Source organism: Coregonus clupeaformis, chromosome 16 (assembly GCF_020615455.1).
Source record: "Coregonus clupeaformis isolate EN_2021a chromosome 16, ASM2061545v1, whole genome shotgun sequence".
NCBI lineage: Eukaryota > Metazoa > Chordata > Actinopteri > Salmoniformes > Salmonidae > Coregonus > Coregonus clupeaformis.
The window spans coordinates 36,794,146-36,820,310 of NC_059207.1; the positions used below are offsets into that span (position 1 = coordinate 36,794,146).

The following is a 26,165-nucleotide window of genomic DNA, read 5'->3' on the forward strand; positions in this document are numbered from 1 at the left end:
GACCAAAAACATAGACATTTATGGTACTCACATAATGCAACATTGACTACTCGTTCTGCAATGGCAAAGCGTAGGCCTAGTACCCTCTTAAATCCCTTTAGCTCATGGTGAAAAACCACAATACAAAATACACATGGTCTGGTAGTGTAGTGTACCCTCTTAATCCTTGGGACTTGGATAGGGTACCGTGAGAAGAATGAAGGTCTGAGTCTGAAACCTTGAAGATTTCAAATAGTTAGTTTATCTGGTGCTTCTCTCTTCAATAAAGTTTTTTGCTGGCTCTCACTCATTCAAATGACTTGGCTCTCTAACACAATTCTAAATAGCCAACATACAAAAAAAAAAAAAAGTGTAAACATTTTTTAATGATCATATCGCATAGATTCATTTTCAACATATAATTATCAACATATCCCTAAAAACAGCAAGTTACAATGTTTCCATTTGTTTACACTGTGTGAACGTTCGTTGGTCCTGTCGCCATGACGACATGCTTGACTGGAGCTAACTTTAGCCAACGTTAGCTTCTATGCTAACAGACGCTTATAAATTAATTAAACTATCAAAACGTCATCAATAAATAACAACAATTATATCATTACACTCCGTTTAACTTGGTGTTTCATATCCTATGCTTTATAACTCGCTCACCATGATGATAACGTTTAAAATATTTCGTTTATCTGGCGCTTCTCTATTCAGTTTTCAGTCTTGGCTCTCTCGTTGAACTGACTCACTGACAAGACAGGCTAGTGCGAGAGCTTGAAGCAACCACTAGAGCCAGCGGCTCCCTCTGCGGGCCAAAATAAGCACAACACCCCTTTCTATAAATTATTACCAAATGCTAAAGATTAGGCTACCATGTATTTCACATTCCCCCACATATCAGGTTGGCAACACAGGGAACCCAAACATCAGCAAAAAACGGTACTATTAATAAAGAAAGTATTATGCTCCCGAGTGGCGCAGCGGTCTAAGGCACTGCATCTCAGTGCTTGAGGCGTCACTACAGACTCCCTGGTTCGATTCCAGGCTGTATCACAACCGGCCATGATTGGGAGTCCCATAGGGCTGCGCACAATTGGCCCAGCTTTGGTGTAGGCCATCATTGTAAATAAGAATTTGTTCTTAACTGACTTGCCTAGTTAAATTAAAATCCCTTTTTCACAGCAACTATTTCCCCTTTTCTTTGATTTTACAGACAAACTAGGACCAACAATTGTAGCCTGCCTCTGACTTTATCAGAAACTATAAATAAATTCATCAATATAATACCAACCAACCTATTTTGACCTTGGGGGGGTTATTTGTGTAATGCATTATACTAACATTGTACTATGGTAACGCCCAATTAAAAAAGATAATTGTGCGTTACCATGGTAGAATGTATAATACAGGTTAAAACCATGGTATTTTCGTGATCCATAGCTATACCATGGTAAAAATGAGGCGCAGTGGTCTAAGGCACTGCATCGCAGTGCTAACTGTGCCACTAGAGATCCTGGTTCGAATCCAGGCTCTGTCGCAGCCGGCCGCGACCGGGAGACTCATGGGCGGCGCACAATTGGCCCAGCGTCGTCCAGGGTAGGGGAGGGAATGGCCGGCAGGGATGTAGCTCAGTTGATAGAGCATGGCGTTTGCAACGCCAGGGTTGTGGGTTCAATTCCCACGGGGGGCCAGTATAAAAAATTTAAAAAATATGTATTCACTAACTGTAAGTTGCTCTGGATAAGAGCGTCTGCTAAATGACTAAAATGTAAATGTATTATTTAGGTGAATGACAGTACCATCATACTTCAAAGCTAAAACCGTGGTACATTTCCATGATTCAGATCTATACCATGGTATAAATTATGCAATACCATGGTAATATTTAGGTACAATGGCAGTACCATGGTAGTACCATCATACTTCAAGGCTAAAACCATTTCCATGATTCAGACTATACCATCGTATACAGTGGGGAAAAAAAGTATTTAGTCAGCCACCAATTGTGCAAGTTCTCCCACTTAAAAAGATGCGAGAGGCCTGTAATTTTCATCATAGGTACACGTCAACTATGACAGACAAAATGAGAAAATCACAATGTAGGATTTTTAATGAATTTATTTGCAAATTATGGTGGAAAATAAGTATTTGGTCAATAACAAAAGTTTCTCAATACTTTGTTATATACCCTTTGTAGACTATGACACAGGTCAAACGTTTTCTGTAAGTCTTCACAAGGTTTTCACACACTGTTGCTGGTATTTTGGCCCATTCCTCCATGCAGATCTCCTCTAGAGCAGTGATGTTTTGGGGCTGTCGCTGGGCAACACGGACTTTCAACTCCCTCAAAAGATTTTCTATGGGGTTGAGATCTGGAGACTGGCTAGGCCACTTCAGGACCTTGAAATACTTCTTACGAAGCCACTCCTTCGTTGCCCGGGCGGTGTGTTTGGGATCATTGTCATGCTGAAAGACCCAGCCACGTTTCATCTTCAATGCCCTTGCTGATGGAAGGAGGTTTTCACTCAAAATCTCACGATACATGGCCCCATTCATTCATTCCTTTACACGGATCAGTCGTCCTGGTCCCTTTGCAGAAAAACAGCCCCAAAGCATGATGTTTCCACCCCCATGCTTCACAGTAGGTATGGTGTTCTTTGGATGCAACTAAGCATTCTTTGTCCTCCAAACACGACGAGTTGTGTTTTTACCAAAATGTTCTATTTTGGTTTCATCTGACCATATGACATTCTCCAAATCCTCTTCTGGATCATCCAAATGCACTCTAGCAAACTTCAGACGGGCCTGGACAAATACTGACTTAAGCAGGGGGACACGTCTGGCACTGCAGGATTTGGGTCCCTGGCGGCGTAGTGTGTTACTTATGGTAGGCTTTGTTACTTTGGTCCGAGCTCTCTGCATGTCATTCACTAGGTCCCCCCGTGTGGTTCTGGGATTTTTGCTCACCGTTCTTGTGATCATTTTGACCCCACGGGGTGAGATCTTGCGTGGAGCCCCAGATCGAGGGAGATTATCAGTGGTCTTGTATGTCTTCCATTTCCTAATAATTGCTCCCACAGTTGATTTCTTCAAACCAAGCTGCTTACCTATTGCAGATTCAGTCTTCCCAGCCTGGTGCAGGTCTACAATTTTGTTTCTGGTGTCCTTTGACAGCTATTTGGTCTTGGCCATAGTGGAGTTTGGAGTGTGACTGTTTGAGGTTGTGGACAGGTGTCTTTTATACTGATAACAAGTTCAAACAGGTGCCATTAATACAGGTAACTAGTGGAGGACAGAGGAGCCTCTTAAAGAATAAGTTACAGGTCTGTGAGAGCCAGAATTCTTGCTTGTTTGTAGGTGACCAAATACTTATTTTCCACCATAATTTGCAAATAAATTCATAAAAAATCCTACAATGTGATTTTCTGGATTTTTTTTCTCTCAATTTGTCTGTCATAGTTGACGTGAACCTATGATTAAAATTACAGGCCTCTCTCATCTTTTTAAGTGGGAGAACTTGCACAATTGGTGGCTGACTAAATACTTTTTTCCCCCACTGTAAGTGAAAGTACCATAGTAGTACAATGGAACATTTTTGTAAGGGATGCTAGAAACGTATTTCCACCAACGTTATAATGAAAATGTGCCTCTTCGTCCCAAAACACACGTTTTCTGTAGATTTGTGGGAGGAGTGCTTATGACGTTGCCCACTGTATGCGCTTTCGATAGCAGAAGTCGCATGTAAGTGTCAAGTTTAGATACGACTTATGAGTGTTCTGGATGAGTAGGCTAAAAGCCAATTTATGCTTGAACTGTAAATGTGTTCGGAACCGTCATTTGGATGGTGTGACGCAATTGCGGAGCCTCCAGAGCAGGGGTGTCAAACGTCCGGCCCGCGGGCCGGATCAGGCCCGCGAGATGATTTTGTAAAGTATAAAAATGCGCTGCAATTTTTCAATAAAATAAACTGCTGTTCCAATTGCGTCCACTTGATGGCGCAATAGCAATTGTGTTAAGCAAGCAAACTGTTTATACCGGGGCAGAGCAAGTAGGTCAAGTCTGTGTTTACTCACAGCCGAGACATCAGTGACGCTGCAGTGAAAGCTAGCTACCTCATTGCTAATGAAATCGCAGTGGCTTCAAAACCATTTAGTGAGGGTGAATTTGTAAAAACATGCATGATGAAGGCAGCGGAGATTGTGTGCCCTGAAAAGCGTCAGGCTTTTGTAAATATCAGCCTGACAAGAAACACAGTTGCAGACAGGATTTCCGATCTTTCAGTGGATTTGGACAGCCAGTTGAAGCAAAAAGTAAAGTAATTTATTGCGTTTTCGGTTGCAAATGATGAAAGCACGGACATTACAGATGTTGCACAACTGGCCATTTTCATCCGCGGAGTTGATGACACATTGACCGTCACCGAGGAGTTCGTGGAGTTGGTGCCGATGACAGATACAACGACAGCAGCTGATATTTTTACCGCACTCGTCGGCGCGCTGGACAAGGTCGGAGTGGACTGGTCCCGCGCTGTCAGCCTGGCTACAGATGGTGCGCCCTCAATGATCGGGAAAAAAGCAGGCGTTGTGACAAAATTCAGAGAGAAAGTGCAATCTGCAAATGGAGGACGTGATTTTTTTACTTTTCACTGTATTTTGCACCAGGAGGCTTTGTGTTGCAAGTCATTAAAGATGGATAACGTCATGAAGGTGGTCATCCAAACTGTTAATTTCATCCGATCCAGAAGCCTGAATCACCGTCAGTTTGACAGACTTCTCAGAGAGAAAGACCACATCTATGGCCTGCCATACCACACTGAGGTAAGATGGTTAAGCCGAGGTGCTGAGGCGTTTCTTTGATTTACGAGAAGAAATTGAACAGTTCATGGAAGAAAAGGGCAAACCAGTGTTAGAATTCCATTCCGCAGAATGGATGCAGGACCTTGCATTTATGGTGGATGTTACAGAGCACCTGAATAACTTGAACAAACAGCTGCAAGGGCGCAACAAAGTTGTCACGCAGTATTATGACAGCATACGTTCTTTCAAGTTGAAGCTGTCATTGTGGGAGACGCAACTTGCCGGTGGTGATGCAGCTCACTTCCCCTGTCTGAAAAATGTGTGCGCGACCCAACATGTGGCAGACATGAAGCGGTTCAAAGATAAAATAACGGGACTGTTACGGGAGTTTGAGCAACGCTTACAGATTTTTGGTGAACTGGAGAAAGACTTCAACGTTTTTTGCTCGCCATTCACCGTGAATCCCTCTGATCTGCCCGTCAGCATCCAACTTGAAATAATAGACTTGCAGTGTGACTCGGATTTGAAGGGCAAATTTGACAGCCCTCGCTGCAAAACTGTTGTGCATGTTTGGAACCACATATCTTTGTGAGCAAGTTTTCTCTGTAATGAGCATAAATAAAACAAAGCTGCGCTCAAGGCTCACGACAAGCACTTGAATCACATCCTGAAGTTGGCTACCACTCAGGATGTGACGCCTGATATTGATGCGCTGGTGAAAGCTAAAAGATGCCAGGTATCAGGAGTCAAATAAACTATGCAACCCCACTTAAAGTGCTACATGAGACACCCTGATATACTTCTGTGAATCACTGAGGCATTGTGTGTTTGTGTGTTCTTTGTCCTCAGAACTTTCAAATAACTTGAGGTGTTTTATGATTAATAGTGATGTTTGTCACGATTTAACTGGATATGAACCCAAATGCAGACAACTACACCGAGCCAGAGAAGGTTTAACAGGTTTATTTACAAAGTTCAATTGTCCAGGTTTCCAAAAATAGGGGAAGAGCAAGTCCAGGTCTACAGGGAGGGTAACAGATCCAGGTTCTGAGCAGGAGTGGTACCGTAACGTCCTAGTGTCCGTGGTGAGTCCAAAAGGGAGGTCCAGTAGTGGAAAGTAGGATGGTGGTGGCAGGAGTGAAGCGGAGGCAGGAGTCAGGTTCCAATAATCTGTGGCACAGGAGAAAAGTAAATAGAACAGGCCAAAAACACAAAGAGCGAAAACAAGCAGGTTGAGTCAGCAGCGAGACTAACATGGTCGTCTTGACTATGATCTGACGATGAGTGGCAAGTTTGACCGGGTCTTTAAGGCTGAGGTGATTATGGTGAATGAGCTGCAGCTGGAACCCTGACTCCCGCACACCAGACTTCACTCCTGCAATCAAGAACAGACAGAGGGGAGGGGGAGAGCAGAGAGAGAGCTACCTAGCAGCAGTAGGCCTAACAATGTTGTGCTTTTGGACACACTGTCCTCAGGCTCCAGCTTTATGTTTATATGTTTTTATGTTGATGTGCTATTGTTTTTAATTGATTTTATTTTATTTGTATATTTAACCTATTCTTGACTCTGTGGTTCTTGCACTTGTTTGGGGAACAGGATTTCATTCTTTTTATCTACATTTCTGCCTGAGAAATGACCCCCTGATATAGTTCTGTGATCTGTGAAACAGTTCTGTTAATCACTGAGGCATTGTGTGTTTGTGTTCTTTTTCTTTAGAATTTTCAAATAAACTTGACGTGTTTTATGATTAATAGTGATGTTGTGCTTGTACTATTTTGGACACACTGTCCTCAGGCTCCAGCTTTATGTTGTATGTTGATCGTATTAAAACAAAGAAAACAATCTGAAGTTGTTGTTTTTAAGTTATATATACCATGATTTTTCCGGTCCGGCCCACTTGGGAATAGATTTTCCTCCATGTGGCCCCTGAGCTAAAATGAGTTTGACACCCCTGCTCCAGAGGCATGCAAAGGCCAAATTGAACTCTGTACGGAATGGCGTGCGCCAGCGGTCCAGTATAAACACAAACTCTTTGACAACTTCTTTGACAACTTCCTTCACAAAAGCTCTGCTTTGCTCCACTAGGCGCAAGAAGTATGAAAGTCCTGACATCTGCAGAGGCTGCATCGCAATAAGTGCTGTAATTGAAAGTAACAACAACAGGGATATGAGTGCTTTGCTGGACCTGTATTTCTATAACATGAATCCACCATGAAGAAGTTCAACCGGTGAACTCTGTATAATGGAATCAGTGAGGGTGCTGTACAGGGTTCTTAGCTGGCAATAATTTAACTCAGAGCAACCTGGTCTCAGAGCATTTCGTATTATTCTCTATGTAAATCCGAGACACCCCATTTAGTATGATATGTTACGTTTTGTATGGTATGTATTAATTTGTGAATGTCCATCACCCATTTCCTAAAATATTTAACAAATTACAAGTCATCCCCACAGTGACTGTACGTACATACCCCAACCAGAAGCCATGGATTACAGGCAACATCCGCTCTGATCTAAAGGGTAGAGCTGCCACTAATCCGGACGCTTATAAGAAATCCCGCTATGCCCTCAGACGAACCATCAAACAGGCAAAGCGCCAATATAGGACTAAGATTGAATCATACTACACCGGCTCCGATGCTCGTCGGATGTGGCAGGGCTTGCAAACTATTACAGACTACAAAGGGAAGTAAAGCCGCAAGCTGCCCAGTGACACAAGCCTACCGGACAAGCTAAATTACTTCTATGCTCGCTTCGAGGCAAGCAACACTGAAACATGCATGAGAGCATCAGCTGTTCCGGACGACTGTGTGATCACGCTCTCCGTAGCTGATGTGAGCAAGACCTTTAAACAGGTCAGCATTCACAAGGCCGCAGGGCCAGACGGATTACCAGGACGTGTACTCCGAGCATGCGCTGACCAACTGGCAAGTGTCTTCACTGACATTTTCAACCTGTCCCTGGCTGAGTCTGTAATACCAATACCATGTTTCAAGCAGACCACCATAGTCCTTGTGCCCAAGAACACTAAGGTAACCTGCCTAAATGACCACCGACCCGTAGCACTCACGTCTGCAGCCATGAAGTGCTTTGAAAGGCTGGTCATGGCTCACATCAACACCATTATCCCAGAAACCCTAGACCCACTCTAATTTGCGTACCACCCCAACAGATCAACAGATGATGCAATCTCTATTGCACTCCACACTGCCCTTTCCCACCTGGACAAAAGGAACACCTACGTGAGAATGCTATTCATTGACTACAGCTCAGTGTTCAACACCATAGTGCCCTCAAAGCTCATCACTAAGCTAAGGACCCTGGGACTAAACACCTCCCTCTGCAACTGGATCCTGGACTTCCTGATGGGCCGCCCCCAGGTGGTAAGGGTAGGTAACAACACATCTGCCACGCTGATCCTCAACACTGGGACCCCTCAGGGGTGCGTGCTCAGTCCCCTCCTGTACTCCCTGTTCACCCATGACTGCATGGCCAAGAACGACTCCAACACCATCATTAAGTTTGCTGACGACACAACAGTGGTAGGCCTGTTCACCGACAACGATGAGACAGCCTATAGGGAGGAGGTCAGAGACCTGGCCGTGTGGTGCCAGGATAACAACCTCTCCCTCAATGTGATCAAGACAAAAGAGATGATTGTGGACTACAGGAAAAGGAGGACCGAGCACGCCCCCATTCTCATCGACTGGGCTGTAGTGGAGCAGGTTGTGAGCTTCAAGTTCCTTGGTGTCCACATCACCAACAAATTATCATGGTCTAAACACACCAAGACAGTTGTGAAGAGGGCACGACAAAGCCTATTCCCCCACAGGAGACTGAAAATATTTAGCATGGGTCCTCAGATCCTCAAAAGGTTCTACAGCTGCACCATCGAGAGCATCCTGACTGGTTGCATCACCGCCTGGTATGGCAACTGCTCGGCCTCCGACCGCAAGGCACTACAGAGGGTAGTGTGTACAGCCCAGTACATCACTGGGGCCAAGCTTCCTGCCATCCAGGACCTCTATACCAGGCGGTCAGAGGAAGGCCCTAAAAATTGTCAAAGACTCCAGCCACCCTAGTCATAGACTGTTCTCTCTGCTACCGCATGGCAAGGAGTACCGGAGCACCAAGTCTAGGTCCAAAAGGCTTCTTAACAGCTTTTACCCCCAAGCCATAAGACTCCTGAACAGCTAATCAAATGGCTACCTGGACTATTTGCATTGCTAATCTCTGTTTATTATCTATGCATAGTCACTTTACCTCTACCTACATGTACATATTACCTTTATTACCTCGACTAACCTGTGCCCCCGCACATTAACTCTGTACCGGTACCCCCTGTATATAGCCTCCCAACTGTTATTTTATTTTTGCTCTTTTATTTTTTTTATTTTTTATTTATTACTTCAGTTTATTTTAGTAAATACTTTCTTAACACTTACTAACTGCATTGTTGGTTAAGGGCTTGTAAGTTAGCATTTCACTGTTATATTCTGCGCATGTGACAAATACAATTTGATTTGATTATATGTTATGAATTTGCAAACTTACAATATGTTACGAATTCGCAAAACGTACAATATGTTACGTATGACAGGAGAGAAACGCCCCTCAATCGTCTCTCCTCAGCACCACCCTTCATCCAACCTGCCCCGCTCCTCTCAAAGGAATGCAGCGGAGGGACGCAGGATAGACGGGAAAACTGCGCCGAACCTCGAAGGATGTATTGTGTATGGGTGATGCAATAAGACAAATTCTGGACACCTAATTGTAAATCACGGAACCTCCGTTCCCTAGAACAGAGACCGAAGCACGGCCTGTCTGGTCAGAGGACGTGGACGCCAGACTCGTATGTTATCTATTTCACGCACCACTCACTAATGTTTTGATGGATGCGGCTCGAATTTGGACAATTGGTTGAGGGAGGCGAAGCTTAGATATTCGTGTTGACTGTGTTTTCTCACCGTGACTGTCTTCGAGTCAACTGAAGAGGTCTAAACCTTGAAGGGGATACAGGCCAATCCATCTATAGAATTGGAAAATTAAATAATTTTATGGACATACCTATTTTGACGACCTCACTAGTTTTTTTATTCTGCGACTCAGGGTTTATACATTTCCCACTGATCCTTCTATTCAAATGGCAAAATAGTGTTACAGGCTATTGGTAGGCTAATTTATCAATTTGCATCAGAGGGGAAGATTCGCCATACACCTTTTCGTAGCCTAAAATTTTCAACATGAATTACCTGCGTCGTCGTCTGTCGGACAGCAATTTTATGTCCAATTTGCCGAATGGGTACATGACTGATCTACAACGCTTTGACCCACCACAGCAAGACCCTGCAGTAGTGTCGCCTGGACCATCGGAGAGGCGTCTGTCTACCAGCCAGCAGTCGGAGGGCACTGGCAGCGGAGCCGGAGCCGGAGCTGGCTTTTTATCCTCCTTTACTAAAGCTGTCAAACAAACTACTGCTGCTGTAGCTGAGAAAGTCACCGAGGTAGCAGACAAAGCAGGCGTCGCCTCTGGTGCCAAGATACTCCTGGTTATTGATGACCAACAGACAGACTGGTAAGGAGAGTGCTGTGTAAGGTTATACATTATGGCCCCTGTCTAGACTCAAATGTGTGCCAGTATGCTACCAAGAAACATAACGTCATTAGGATATAATTCATCTTTACTATGGTCATAACACACATGTATCCTCACAAGAATAGTACAACAAGGACAATTCTGACAAGTGGGGACATTTCACCAGGCCTCCCGCCTACTACAGTGTACACTGAGTGTACAAAACATTAGGAACACCTTCCTAATATTGAGTTGCAACCCCTTTTGCCCTCAGAACAGTCTCAATTCGTCGAGGGATGGTCTCTACAAGGTGTCGAAAGCATTCCACAGGGATGCTGGCCCATGTTGACTCCAATGCTTCCCACAGTTCTGTCAAGTTGGCTGGATGTCCTTTGGGTGGTGGACCATTCTTGATACACACGGGAAACTGTTGAGCGTGAAAAACCCAGCAGCGTTGCACTTCTTGACACACTCAAACCAGTACGCCTGGCACCTACTACCATACCAGGTTCAAAGGCACTTAAATATTTTGTCTTGCCCATTCACCCTCTGAATGGCACACACACAATCCATGTCTCAACTGTCTCTAGGCTTAAAAATCCTTCTTTAACCTGTCTTCCCCTTCATCTACACTGATTGAAGTGGACTTAACGAGAGACATCAATAAGGGATCATAGCTTTCACCAGGATTCACCTGGTCAGTCTATGTCATGGAAAGAGCAGGTGATCCTAATGTTTTGTACACTCAGTGTATATGTAAAATACATATGTTATCCACAGTTATTATCATACCTACATAGGCCACCAAAATAATGAAGATGTCTTGGACAACGCAAATGGTGCAATTGCACTTTTGCACCACCAGCACATTCCAGATAGCCTCACGTGTGCCAGGCATGGTAAACTAGACTAGGCTACATATGCAAATGATTCTGTCAGGCCAAATAAGGATGCATGCAGAATGTAATGTTTTTTGGTATGCTTAATATCAGCCCATATGAGAGCCCCAAATGATTCAGTTTTTACCTTAAGCCAAATGTGTAAGATACCGTGATGATTTATTGGTCCATGATAGTTCATGTTCCTTTCCAGTGTGTTAAACTGGGTCTGTTTTATTTGATAATACATGTATACCTACAGTGACTTCAGAAAGTATTCATACCCCTTGAACTATTCCACATTTTGTTGTGCTATAACCTGAATTCAAAATCAATTAAATAGATTTTTTTTTCACTCACCCATCTACACACAATATCCCATAATGACAAAGTGAAAACATGTTTTTAGACTTTTTTGCTAATTTATTGAATATGAAATACAGAAATATCTCATTTACATAAGTATTCACACCCCTGACTGAATACATGTTATAATCACCTTTGGCAGCGATTACAGCTGTCAGTCTTTCTGGGTAAGTCTCTTAAGAGCTTTGCACACCTGGATTGTACAATATTTGCTCATTATTCTTAAAGAAATTCTTCAAACTCTGTCAAGTTGGTTGCTGATCATTGCTAGACAGCCATTTTCAAGTCTTGCCATTGATTTTCAAGCCGATTTAAGTCAAAACTATAACGACCCACTCCGGAACATTAAATTATATCTTGGTAAGCAACTCCATTGTATATTTCGGCTTGGGTTTTAGGTTATTGTCCTGCTGAAATGTGAATTTATCTCCCAGTGTCTGTTGGAAAGCAGACTGAACCAGGTTTTACTCTAGGATGTTGCCTGTGCTTAGCTCTATTTAGTTTATTTTTATCCTAAAAACTCCCTAGTCCTATCATGATGCAGCCACCATCATGCTTGAAAATATGAAGAGTGGTACTCAGTGATGTGTTGTGTTGTCACGACTTCCGCCGAAGTTGGTGCCTCTCCTTGTGCAGGCGGCTATCGGCGGTCGTCGTCACCGGCTTTCTAGCTGCCACCGATCTACGTTTTTGTTTTCCATTAGTTTTGTCTGTATTGTACACACCCGGTTCCCATCACGTTCATTTGTTTCCCTATTTAACCCTCTGGTTCCCTCATGGTGTTGTGCGTGATTGTTCTTTGTTTGGTGTTTATACTGCTGTGAGCTGATGTATTTCCCTGCGTGGAAATTAGATTTGTTGTTTTTTCGAGTAAAGTTCGTCTATTACTCAGTTCTGTGTCCTGCGCCTGACTCCGTCCTACCACTGCACACTGACACCTGACAGAATCACGCACCACATATGGAGTCAGCAGGTGCACCCAGTCCTCCGTTACCGGTGGAGGAGCGCGTCCAGCAGCACGCGACGATGCTCCACAATCTGGGCACAGCCATGGATCGCGTGCTGCACACCATGGAGCGATGGGAGAGAGAGGGTTTTCCCACAACCCCATCAACTTCACCTCAACCCACACTGCTGTCCACCCCTCCGTCACCTGGACCCAGTGGGATTCGGCTCTCGCTTCCGAAAGCCTATGATGGGACGGCTGCCGGGTGCCAGGGGTTCCTGCTCCAGGTGGAGCTCTACCTGGCGACGGTCCACTCGGCTCCCTCGGGTTACGAGAGAGTGTCCGCCCTCATCTCCTGTTTGTCAGGGAAAGCGCTGGAGTGGGCCAATGCCGAATGGGGAGGGATAGACACTACGTTGGTCCGCTACAAGGATTTCACCCGCCGCTTCCGGGCGGTCTTTGATCATCCGCCTGAGGGGAGAGCGGCGGGGGAACGCTTGTTCCATCTCAGACAGGGGAAGAGGAGCGCACAGGACTTCGCTCTGGACTTCAGGACCCTGGCTGCCAGCGCGGGATGGAATGTGAGGGCCCTGATTGACCATTACCGGTGTAGTCTACGGGAGGACGTTCGTCGGGAGCTGGCCTGCAGGGACACCACCCTTACACTCGACCAGCTGGTGGATTTATCCATCCGGCTGGATAACCTGTTGGCCACCCGCGGACGTCCGGATCAGGGTCCGTCCATTCCATCCCCCAGCACCTCCGACCCTACCCCTATGGAGCTCGGAGGTGCTGCTCTAAGGGTGACCGGAGGGGGGGCCGTTTCCTGCACCAAGTGTGGCCGCAGAGGGCACACTGCTGGTCGGTGCTGGGGAGGTTCCCCAGGGAGTCGAGGCAGCAGGCAGGGCACTGGTGGATCATCCCAGGTGAGTAGGCACCCGACTCACCCAGAGCTCCCTGTTGCGCACATGTATGTCTGTATAAAGTTTCCTGAGTTTTCTCCGCATTCCCAGCATAAGGTGCTAATAGATTCAGGTGCAGCTGGGAACTTTATTGACCGTGCATTTGCATTTAGATTAGGGATCCCTATTGTTCCTGTTGATGTGCCCTTTCCTGTACATGCCTTAGATAGTCGTCCTTTAGGATCGGGCCTGATTAGGGAGGTCACAGCTCCACTATGTATGATAACGCAGGAGGGTCATGAGGAGAGTATTAGTCCCTTCCTGATTGATTCTCCTGCGTTTCCTGTGGTGTTGGGGATTCCCTGGTTGGCCCATCATGACCACACTATTTCGTGACAACAGAGGGCTCTGAAGGGATGATTGCTCCACCAGTCTTCCAATCCTTTGTAGACTCAAATGTAATTCAGGGACCTGCACGGGCAGGGTGTAGTGGTGTATATAGATGACATTCTCATATACTCCGCTACATGCGCCGAGCATGTGTCCCTGGTGCGCAAGGTGCTTGGTCGACTGTTGGAGCATGACCTGTACGTCAAGGCTGAGAAATGTCTGTTCTTCCAACAGTCCGTCTCCTTCCTAGGGTACCGCCTGTCTGCGTCAGGGGTGGAGATGGAGAATGACCGCATTTCAGCCGTGCGTAATTGGCCGACTCCAACCACGGTAAAGGAAGTGCAGCGGTTCTTAGGGTTTTTCAACTACTACCGGAGGTTTATCCGGGGCTTTGGTCAGGTAGCGGCTCCCATTACCTCCTTGCTGAAGGGGGGACCGGTGCGACTGCAGCGGTCAGCTGGGGCGGACAGGGCTTTTGGTCACCTGAAGGCTCTGTTTACCTCGGCTCCCGTGCTGGCTCATCCGGATTCCTCCTTAGCATTCATAGTAGAGGTGGACGCGTCCGAGGCTGGGATAGGAGCTATGCTGTCTCAGCGCTCGGGTACGCCACCAAAGCTCCGACCCAAAGCTCCTTTCTTTTCGAAGAAGCTCAGCCCGGCGGAGCGAAACTGATGTGGGGGACCAGGAGCTGTTAGCTGTTGTCAAGGCTCTAAAGGCGTGAAGACATTGGCTTGAGGGGGCTAAACACCCTTTCCTCATTTGGACTGACCACCGCAATCTGGAGTACATCCGGGCGGAGAGGAGACTGAACCCTCGCCAGGCACCCTATCCTACAGACCAGGTTCCCAGAACGCTAAGGCAGACGCTCTGTCCCGGATGTATAACTCAGAGGAGCGGTCCACGGATCCCACTCCCATACTTCCGGCTTCTTGCCTGGTGGCACCGGTAGTATGGGAGGTTGACGCGGACATCAAGCGGGCGTTACGTACGGAGCCCACTCCCACCCAGTGTCTGGTTGGGCGTCTGTACGTTCCGTTTGATGTCCGCGATCGATTGTAATTTCCCACCTGCCCAGAGGGAAATTACAACCCCTACCGTTCCACAACGGCCGTGGTCACACCTATCGGTGGACTTCGTGACGGATCTTCCTCCGTCACAAGGTAACACCACGATCCTGGTCATTGTGGATCGGTTTTCTAAGTCCTGCCGTCTCCTTCCTTTGCCCGGTCTCCCTACGGCCCTACAGACTGCGGAGGCTCTGTTTACCTACGTCTTCCGGCACTACGGGGTGCCTGAGGATATAGTGTCTGATCGGGGTCCCCTCTCAGGTTTTCACCCCGAGAGTAATGGGCAGGTGGAGAGAGTTAACCAGGATGTGGGTAGGTTTCTGCGGTCCTATTGCCAGGACCGGCCGGGGGAGTGGGCGGCGTTCATCCACTGGGCAGAGATGGCCCAAAACTCCCTCTGCCACTCCTCCACTAACATGTCTCCATTTCAGTGTGTACTAGGGTATCAGCCGGTCCTGGCACCGTGGCATCAGAGCCAGATTGAGGCACCTGTGGTGGATGAATGGTTTCGGCGCTCGGAGGAGACCTGGGACGCTGCCCATGTGCGCCTGCAACGGGCCATCAGGCGACAGAAGGCGAGCGCCGACCGCCACCGCAGTGAGGACCGGGTCTGGCTCTCGACCCAAAACCTGCCCCTTTGCCTGCCCTGCCGGAAGCTGGGTCCGCGGTTTGTGGGGCCATTTAAAGTCCTGAGGAGACTGAACGAGGTTTGTTATAGGTTACAGCTCCCCCCTGATTACTGTATTAACCCCTCGTTCCATGTGTCTCTCCTCAGGCCGGTGGTGGCTGGTCCGCTCCAGCAGTCTGAGGTACGGGAGGTTCCTCCGCCCCCGCTGGACATCGAGGGGGCCCCGGCGTATACTGTGCGAGCCATCATGGACTCAAGGCGTCGGGCGAGGGGCCTTCAGTACCTCGCGGAGTGGGAGGGGTACGGTCCGGAGGAGAGATGCTGGGTGCCGGTGGCGGACATCCTAGACCCTTCCTTACTACAGGAATTTCACCTTCTCCACCCGGATCGTCCTGCGCCTCGTCCTCCGGGTCGTCCCCAAGGTCGGTGTCGGCGCGCTGCTGGAGCCGCGCGTCAAGGGGGGTTACTGTCACGACTTCTGCCGAAGTTGGTGCCTCTCCTTGTGCGGGCGGCTATCGGCGGTCGTCGTCACCGGCTTTCTAGCTGCCACCGATCTACGTTTCTGTTTTCCATTAGTTTTGTCTGTATTGTACACACCTGGTTCCCATCACGTTAATTTGTTTCCCTATTTAACCCTCTGGTTCCCTCATGGTGTTGGGCGTGATTGTTCTTTGTTTGGTGTTTATACTGCTGTGAGCTGATGTATTTCCCTGCGTGGAAATTAGATTTGTTGTTTTTAGAGTAAAGTTTGTCTATTACTCAGTTCTGTGTCCTGCGCCTGACTGCGTCCTACCGCTGCACACTGACACCTGACATGTGTTGGATTTGCCCCAAACATAACACTTTGTATTCAGAACATAAAGTTAATATCTTTGACACATTTTTTGCTGTTTTACTTTAGTGCCTTATTGCAAACAGGATGCATGTTTTCGAATATTTGTATTCTGTACATGCTTACTTCTTTTCACTCTGCCATTTAGGTTAGTATTGTGGAGTAACTACAATGTAGTTGATCCATCCTCAGTTTTCTCCTATCACAGCCATTAAACTCTGTAACTGTTTTAAAGTCGCCATTGGCCTCATGTTGACATCCCTGAGTGGTTTCCTTCCTCTCCGGAAATTGAGTTAGGAAGGACACCTGTATCTTTGTAGTGACTGGGTGCATTGATACACCATCCAAAGAGTAATTAATATCTTCACCATGCACAAAGGGATATTCAATATCTGTTTTTTTACACATCTACCAATATGTGCCCTTCTTTGCAAGGCATTGGAAAACCTCCTTGGTCTTTGTGGTGGAATCGGTGTTTGAAATTCACTGCTCAACTGAGGGACCTTACACATACAGTGCTTTTGGAAAGTATTCAGACCCCTTGACCTTTTTTTTTTGTTGATCTTTCCCAATAAAAAATATAATAAAAATGGAAATATGACATTTACATAAGTATTCAGACCCTTTACTCAGTACTTCTCAGATAGAGTTCAATGTGTCAAATCGGAGGGCCTGTTGTCTGGACCTATGGCAGTCTCTATGGGGGTGCCACAGGGTTCAATTCTTGGGCCGACTCTTTTCTCCGTGTATATCAATGATGTCGCTCTTGCTGCTGGTGACTCTCAGATCCACCTCTACGCAGACGACACCATTTTGTATACATCTGGCCCTTCATTGGACACTGTGTTAACAAACCTCCAAACGAGCTTCAATGCCATACAACACTCCTTCAGTAGCCTCCAACTGCTCTTAAACACTAGTAAAACTAAATGCATGCTCTTCAATCGAACGCAGCTGGCACCCGCCCACCCGACTAGAATCACTACTCTCTACGGGTCTGACCTAGAGTATGTGGACAACTACAAATACCTAGGTGTCTGGTTAGACTGTAAACTCTCCTTCCAGACTCACATTAAGAATCTCCAATCCAAAGTTAAATCTAGAATCGGTTTCCTATTTCGCAACAAAGCCTCCTTCACTCATGCTGCCAAACATGCCCTCGTAAAACTGACTATCCTACCGATCCTTGACTTCGGCGATGTCATTTACAAAATAGCCTCCAACACTCTACTCAGCAAATTGGATGTAGTCTATCACAGTGCCATCCGTTTTGTCTCCAAAGCCCCATATACTACCCACCACTGTGACCTGTACGCTCTTGTTGGCTGGTCCTCACTACATATTCGTCGCCAAACCCACTGGCTCCAGGCCATCTATAAATCACTGCTAGGCAAATCCCCGCCTTATCTTAGCTCATTGGTCACCATAGCAACACCCACCCGTAGTATGCGCTCCAGCAGGTATATCTCACTGGTCATCCCCAAAGCCAACACCTCCTTTGGCCGCCATTCCTTCCAGTTCTCTGCTGCCAATGACTGGAACAAATTGCAAAAATCTCTGAAGCTGGAGACACTTATCTCCCTCACTAACTTTAAGCATCAGTTGTCAGAGCACCTTACCGATCACTGCACCTGTACACAGCCCATCTGAAATTAGCCCGCCCATCTACCTCATCCCTATATTGTTATTTATTTTGCTCATTTGCACCCCAGTATCTCTACTTGCACATCATCTCTTGCACATCTATCATTCCAGTGTTAATACCAATTGTAATTATTTTGCACTATAGCCTATTTATTGACTTACCTCCATAACTTGCTACATTTGCACACACTGTATATATATTTTCTGTTGTATTTTTGACTTTATGTTTTGTTTTACCCCATATGTAACGCTGTGTTGTTGTTTTTATCGCACTGCTTTGCTTTATCTTGGCCAGGTCGCAGTTGTAAATGAGAACTTGTTCTCAACTGGCTTACCTGGTTAAATAAAGGTGAAAAAAAAAAAAAAAACTTTGTTGAAGCACCTTTGGCAGCGATTACAGCCTTGAGTCTTCTTGGGTATGACGCTACAAGCTTGGCACACCTGTATTTGGGGAGTTTCTCCCATTCTTCTCTGCAGATCCTCTCACTCTCTGTCAGGTTGGATGGGGAGCGTTGCTGCACAGCTATTTTCAGGTCTCTCCAGAGAGGTTAGATCGGGTTCAAGTACGGGCTCTGGCTGGGCCACTCAAGAACATTCAGAGCCTGTCCCGAAGCCACTCCTGTGTTGTCTTGGCTGTGTGTTTACGGTCGTTGTCCTGTTGGAAGGTGAACCTTTGCCCCAGTCTGAGGTCCTAAGCACTCTGGAGCAGGTTTTCATCAAGGATCTCTCTGTACTTTGCTCCTTTCATCATTCCCTCAATCCTGACTAGTCTCCCAGTCCCTGCCGCTGAAAAACATCCCCACAGCATGATGCTGCCACCACCATGCTTCACCATAGGGATGGTGCCAGGTTTCCTCCAGATGTGACCCTTGGCATTCAGGCCAAAGAGTTCAATCTTGGTTTCATCAGACCAGAGAATTCTGTTTCTCATGGTCTGAGAGTCCTTTAGGTGCCTTTTGGCAAACTCCAAGTGGGCTGTCATGTGCCTTTTGCTGAGGAGTGGCTTCCATCTGGCCACTCTACCATAAAGGCCTGATTGGTGGAGTGCTGCAGAGATGGTTGTCCTCTGGAAGTTTCTCCCATCTCCACAGAGGAACTCTGGAGCTCTGTCATCGGGTTCTTGGTCACTTCCCTGACCAAGGCCCTTCTCCTCCTATTGCTCAGTTTGGCCGGGCGGCCAGCTCTAGGAAGAGTCTTGGTCGTTCAAAACTTCTTCCATTTAAGAATGATGGAGGCCACTGTGGGACCTTCAATGCTGCAGAATTTTTTTGGTACCCTTCCCCAGATCTGTATCTCGACACAATCCTGTCTCGGAGCTCTACGGACAATTCCTTCGACCTCATGGCTTGGTTTTTGCTCTATATGGACAGGTTTGTGCCTTTCCAAATCATGTACAATCAATTGAATTTACCACAGGTGGACTCCAATCAAGTTGTAGAAACATCTCAAGGATGATCAATGGAAACAGGATGCACCTGAGCTCAATTTCGAGTCTCATAGCAAAGGGTCTGTATACTTGTGAAAATAAGGTATTTCTGTTTTTTATTTTTATTTAAATTCTAAAAACCTGTTTTCACTTTGTCATTATGGGATATTGTTTGTAGATTGATGAGGAACATTTTTTATTTAATCAATTTTAGAATAAGGCTGTAACGTAACAAAATGTGGATGAAGTCAAGGGGTCTGAATACTTTCCGAATGCACTGTATTTGTATGTGTAGGGTATAGAGTGAGGTAGTCATTAAAAAATAATGTCAAACACTATTATTGCACACAGAGTGAGTCCATGCAACTTATTATGTGACTTGTTAAGCAAATATTTACTCCTGACCATATTTAGGCTTGCCATAACAAAGGGGTTGAATACTTACTGTCTCAAGAAATTTCAGCTTTTCATTTTTTATTAATTTGTAAACATTTCAAAAAACATAATTCCACGTTGACATTATGGTGTATTGTGTGTAGGCCAGTGACACAAAATCTAAATGTAAAACATTTTAAATTCAGGCTGTAACACAACAAAATGTGAAAAAAGTCAAGGGGTGTGAATACTTTCTGAAGGCACTTTACATGTCACCATTGAGTATGCTTGTGAGATAGCAGTATAAAACTGTTCTCCACAGTAGGCCTAGTTGCTATGCAAGTGAAATATTTTTTCTTCCCTTTCTTCTCTAGGGTAAAGGTCTTCAAAGGTAAAAAGGTTCATGGTGAATTCGACATTAAGGTGGAACAGGTGGGTTGCTCGTTCACCTTTGTTATTTTAATTGTCTATTTTACCTGTAGAATAATTTTGGTGACTGGTTTTTCCATATAAGGCGTTTAAAACATTTAGCTAGACATTAATGTAGAATAAAAGGGTGTTTGTATGAAAGAAAAAGTAAGAAAAAAAGAAAGAAAGAAGAAAAATTTAGAATAGAGATGATTTTATATCAGAGATGGAGAGGTGATTTGAGGTTATACAACAGCCAATGAGACTCACAGGTCACCTCATGCTTGGTGTTATTGAGTACAGGGATTGAAGCACACAGATAGACAACCCCTGCATCTACACTCTTAGAAAAAAAGGCGCTATCTAGAACCTAAAATGGTTCTTCAGCTGTCGCCATAGGATAAATCATTTTTGGTTCCAGGTAAAACCCTTTTGGGTTCCATGTAAAACCCTTTCCACAGAGGGTTCTACATGGAACCCAAAATAGTTCTACCCAGAACCAAAAGGGTTCTTCAAAAGGAACAGCTGAAGACCCTTTTGAAACCCTTTTTTCTAAGAGTGTAGTGACCTTATCAGACTGTACATGGGTGCTGCAGACCTGCACATACTGTATGCAATAAACAATAAATCAAAGAAATCACAAGACATGATGCACACACTATAGTTGAACTATGTTAAGTGGACTGAGAGTTGGATAATTATCAAGTGTGATAATAATGTTGTCATATTTGTCAAATGTATTAAGGAAATAGGTCACTCTGTATCTGATAACAATATCTATGGAAAATAAGATGATCTCATGGACCCCAAAACATTTGTACCCAGTGGTGGCTTTATAGAAAAATGAAGTTAATGCTACCCTCTGTGCTTTGTAAATGAAGACTTGAAAATACTTTTGGATTATTTTCTCTTCCGGCATTTTCAATGTCTCCTATTTCTGTCCTCTCCTTTTATGTTGCATTAGAGTGTTTCCGCTATGCACCCCATGAGTCTCTCAGCCGGAAGAGCCCTGTGCAATGAATGTCTCATTATCTGTGGCGGTGATCATGGCTACCTTCTGCCTCGTAGTATTTGGCGACAAAGCCATTGAAGTAATACAGTAGTTCACTCCAAAATCAAAGTCTGTCAGACGTTTCTGATCTCTTAAGTGGGCTAATGTGAAGATGAATCAGGGTTCCATACCATCTGTGTTGTAGAGCCACCTGCATCAACTCCAAAGAAATGAAAAAGATAGGAACCATCTGATTTCATCACGCCTGCCAAACTTTGGTTTTTGACAGTGAACTATAACCTTAAAATGTCCCTGTTAAGATCACATTGATGTTTGACTGGGATTGACACTGATGTTGTCCACTCAGGCTGACTTCTCTGAAATCAACCTAATAGCTCATGCTACGGGGGGCTATAGTGTTGATATCGAAGCAATCCGGAATGGAACCAAGGTCACCAAGTAAGTCTACTGTACATCCTTTGAATACAGTGTTCTACATTATGTTTACGATAATCAGAAACAAATATCATAAGTGTGTCCTGATTGCTGATGTTACAAGATATGCATGATTTCTTGCAATTTTCAAGTGCAAAACCCAGAATAAAATGTTGACTGTATTGGTAATGTGTGATTTTCTATTTGCCAAGATGTTTCAGGCCAGACTTTGTGCTGGTTAGGCAGCATGCCTTCAGTATGGCCAAGAATGGAGACCACCGACACATAGTGATTGGGTTACAGTATGCTGGTCTCATGGGTGTAAACTCTCTGCACTCTGTCTACAACTTCTGTGACAAACCATGGGTGGTAAGCATGGCAATATAAAACAGATACAATTGTTTGTTGTTTGCTTTCCAAGCCTAATCTAATTCAAGTAAACAGCTATGACTGCTAGACAGATCATGACTTTCGATTTAACTGAAAAAGTAACCTCTTTTGTGTATTATCGCGTCTTCTTTCAGTTTGCTAATATGGTGAGATTGTACAAGCAACTGGGACCAGAGGAATTCCCACTGATCGAGCAGGTTTACTATCCCAACCACAGGGAAATGGTGGGTGTTCTGCCATCTGCTTCTCTCTACTCCTCCCCCACCACAACATGGCCATGTCTTCACACTAAACAGACCTAAGCAAAGACTATTAAGTGGCCCCTCTGTTTGGATAACACATACATTTCTGTGTCCTGTAAGAAAATGACAAAGGAGTAGCTAGCTTACATCAATATTCCATCTCAGATCTATCACAACAATCAATCTTAGTATTGTCTCTGATTAGACTGAGGGTGCATGTGTACAGGTCCCAGTAGAGGCGGAGTAGGTTTGATTATTCCCTGTGCCCTATGGATCCCCTCAGTAGCACTGCACTGAGATCAGTGTCTGTGCTGCCGCAGTGCTACCCCCCTCCACCCCTGCAGTCGCAGGCCTGCTCTCGGCTCAGCTCGCCTCAATGATCATCATGAATCACTCCATAACTGCTTTTTGGGCAATGAATTTTCACACAATGAAGTAGTTGTAGATTTTGTAATTACATGGGTTCTCAGTTGATGTCACTGTTGCATCTTTTCTATATAGCACATTAAAACTTGATGGTACTTTGTTATTTAGCTGCATCCTGACACATTTAGCAAATAGTAGCAACTCAATTTGATTTCACAGTTTACTCAATGTAAATAGTCTGGGTGGCCATTTGCTTAATTGTTCAGCAGTTTTATGGCTTGGGGGTAGAAGCTCTTAAGGAGCCTTTTGGACCTAGACTTGGCGCTCTGGTACCGCTTGCCGTGCGGTAGCAGAGAGAACAGTCTATGACTTGGGTGACTGGAGTCTTTGACAATGTTTTGGGCCTTCCTCTGACACCGCCTAGTATATAGGTCCTGGATGGCAGGAAGCTTGGCCCCAGTGATGTACTGGGCCATACGCACTACCCTCTGTAGCACCTTATGGTCGGATTCCGAGCAGTTGCCACACCAGGCGGTGATGCAAACAGTCAGGATGCTCTCGATGGTGCAGCTGTAGAACCTTTTGAGAATCTGGGGACCCATGCCACATTTTTTCAGTCTCCTGAGGGGGAAAAGGCGTTGTCGTGCCCTCTTCACGACTGTCTTGGTGTGTTTGGACCATGATAGTTTGTTGGTGATGTGGACACCAAGGAACTTGAAACTCTCGACCCGCTCCACTACAGCCCCATCGATGTGAATGGGGGTGTGTTTTGCCCTCCTTTTCCTGTAGTCCACAATCAGCTCCTTTGTCTTGCTCAGGTTGAGGGAGAGGTTGTTGTCCTGGCACCACACTGCCAGGTCTCTGACTTCCTTCCTATAGGCTGTCTCATCAATGTCGGTGATCAGGCCTACCACTGTTGTGTCGTCAGCAAACTTAATGATGGTGTTGGAGTGGTGCTTGGCCACGCAGTCGTGGGTGAACAGTGAGTACAGGAGGGGACTAAGCACGCACCCCTGAGGGGCCCCAGAGTTGAGGATCAGCGTGGTAGATGTGTTGTTGCCTACCCTTACCACCTGGGGGCGCCCCGTCAGGAAGTCCAGGATCCAGTTGCAGAAGGAGGTGTTTAGTCCCAGGGTTCTTAGCTTAGTGATGAGCTTTGTGGGCACTATGGTGTTGAACGCTGAGCTGTAGTCAATGAACAGGATTCTCACATAGGTGTTCCTTTTGTCCAGGTGGGAAAGGGCAGTGTGGAGTGCGATTGAGATTGCGTTATCTGTGGATCTTTTGGGGCGGTATGCGAATTGGAGTGGGCCTAGGGTTTCCGGGATGATGGTGTTGATGTGAGCCATGACCAGCCTTTCAAAGCACTTCATGGCTACTGACATAAGTTCTACGGGGTGGTAATCATTTAGGCAGGTTACCTTTGCTTTCTTGGGCACAGGGAATATGATGTTCTGCATGAAACATGTAGGTATTACAGACTCGGTCAGGGAGAGGCTGCCGTTTCAGACAGACAGCAGTGTGTTTAGTAGTTACTAACAGTGTTCTCCAACATCGTAGGTATCGGATGTGGGTGGAGTCCTGAGGTGTTTGGCTCCTATGTAGTATGACGTTTTCCAATGGGGGATTTTGTGTTGTCTTTTGCTGCAGATTACCACTCCTGGTTTCCCTGTGGTGGTGAAAATGGGCCACGCCCACTCAGGGATAGGGAAGGTAGGACTGGACTGCTCTTGTTACTGTTTGAAAGGAGACAAAGTAGGCCTGGATTAGTGTTTATGCTTCACAAATCAATACTATTAACACAATGTTATTCATGCCTTTACCCTGCAGGTGAAAGTGGACAATCAATATGACTTCCAAGATATTGCCAGTGTTGTTGCCCTGACCAAGACCTATGCCACATCTGAACCTTTCATCGATGCAAAGTATGATGTCCGCATTCAGAAGATCGGAGTCAATTACAAGGCATACATGTGAGTGAAATAAATGAGCGCCTTGTTGTGGTGACTCTGAGGGCAATCCATTCTACAAATCCCCAAGCTATTCAGCACAGGCTACAGAAAATGTATACTGCATATCCCAACATTGATGTGAATTAGATGATCAAGAGAGAACATGCTAAACGGTAGATCTTGTCTGTTTATCAGGCGGACATCGATTTCAGGGAACTGGAAAACCAACACTGGTTCAGCAATGCTGGAGCAGATAGCCATGTCAGACAGGTGAGAGTTAACACAGTCTGGGCCTTTGTGCATCAGACAGACAGCAGTGTGTTTAGTAGTTACTAACTGTGTTCTCCAACATCGTAGGTATCGGATGTGGGTGGACTCCTGCTCTGAGGTGTTTGGTGGTTTGGATATGTGCGCTGTGGAGGCTCTGCATGGAAAAGATGGCAAGGATTACATCATAGAGGTAAGGGATTAGAAGTATTGTTAACAATGTTGCTCTTATACTTATTATATAGCTTACACTATCCAGTTTTTTTTCTTTCTTTCTTATTTCTCGTGTTTTTTTAATTAAAACAAATATTTATACTATTTTACGGAAGCCCTGAAGCCCAAGCCCCCCAAACATAAAAAATACGTAGACTCTTGGAATTATCTCGTTTGAGAAAGTATCTCATTTGAACGTCTTAGTATCTCGTTCCAACGACTTCATTGTTCCTTTGTCTAATTAGGCCTAAGTTGTTATGCAGCGTGTCAGACCATGTAATGGTTGCTGCAGCCATTCATTCACTGATTCCATCCATTGATATGATTATTAATTGACAGTTCTTTGATAGCTTAAAGCAGGGCTGAAGGCCAGAGCATGTACAGTGCATTCGGAAAATATTCAGACCCCTTGGGTTTTTTCACATTTTGCTACGTTACAGCCTTATTCTAAAATTGATTAAATTGTTTTTTCCCCTCATCAATTTACACACAATATCCCAAAATGAGTTTTTGCAAATGTATATATAAAAAAAAACAGAAATATCACATTTACATAAGTATTCAGACCCTTTACTCAGTACTTTTTATGAAGCACCTTTGGCAGCTTGGCACACCTGTATTAGGGGAGTTTCTCCTGCAGATCCTCTCAAGCTCTGTCAGGTTGGATGGAGAGCGTCGCTGCACAGCTATTTTCAGGTCTCAAGGATCTCTCTGTACTTTGCTGTGTTCAACTTTCCCTCGATCCTGACTAGTCTCCCAGTCCCTGCCGCTGAAAAACATCCCCACAGCATGATGCTGTCACCACGCTTCACCGTAGGGATGGTGCCAGGTTTCCTCCAGACTTGACACTTGGCATTCAGGCCAAAGAGTTCAATCTTGGTTTCATCAGACCAGAGAACCTTGTTTCTCATGGTCTGAGTCTTTTAGGTGCCTTTTGGCAAACTCCAAGCAGGCCGTCATGTGCCTTTTACTGAGGCGTGGCTTCCGTCTGGCCACTCTACCATAAAGGCCTGATTGGTGGAGTGCTGCAGAGATGGTTGTCCTTCTGGAAGGTTCTCCCATCTCCACAGAGGAACTCTGGAGCTCT

At 45.5% G+C, this 26,165-nt stretch overlaps 1 protein-coding gene across 3 annotated transcripts in view; it reads left to right on the plus strand.

Moving 5' to 3' along the window:
• The first annotated feature begins 9,403 nt into the window (after positions 1-9,403).
• The window catches only part of LOC121584795 (synapsin-1), a 28,431-nt gene continuing 11,669 nt past the window's right edge, over positions 9,404-26,165 (plus strand). For 2 of the 3 annotated variants that reach the window (XM_045225705.1, XM_041900924.2), the window contains exons 1-9: positions 9,404-10,360; positions 20,189-20,246; positions 21,581-21,672; positions 21,861-22,017; positions 22,173-22,262; positions 24,297-24,359; positions 24,477-24,619; positions 24,794-24,868; positions 24,956-25,058. In XM_045225705.1, coding sequence (XP_045081640.1) covers positions 10,029-10,360; positions 20,189-20,246; positions 21,581-21,672; positions 21,861-22,017; positions 22,173-22,262; positions 24,297-24,359; positions 24,477-24,619; positions 24,794-24,868; positions 24,956-25,058 — 1,113 coding nt within the window. In that variant the 5' untranslated portion in view covers positions 9,404-10,028. The remainder of the gene's footprint in view (positions 10,361-20,188; positions 20,247-21,580; positions 21,673-21,860; positions 22,018-22,172; positions 22,263-24,296; positions 24,360-24,476; positions 24,620-24,793; positions 24,869-24,955; positions 25,059-26,165) is intronic. The other variant, XM_041900925.2, reaches the window with a different exon arrangement.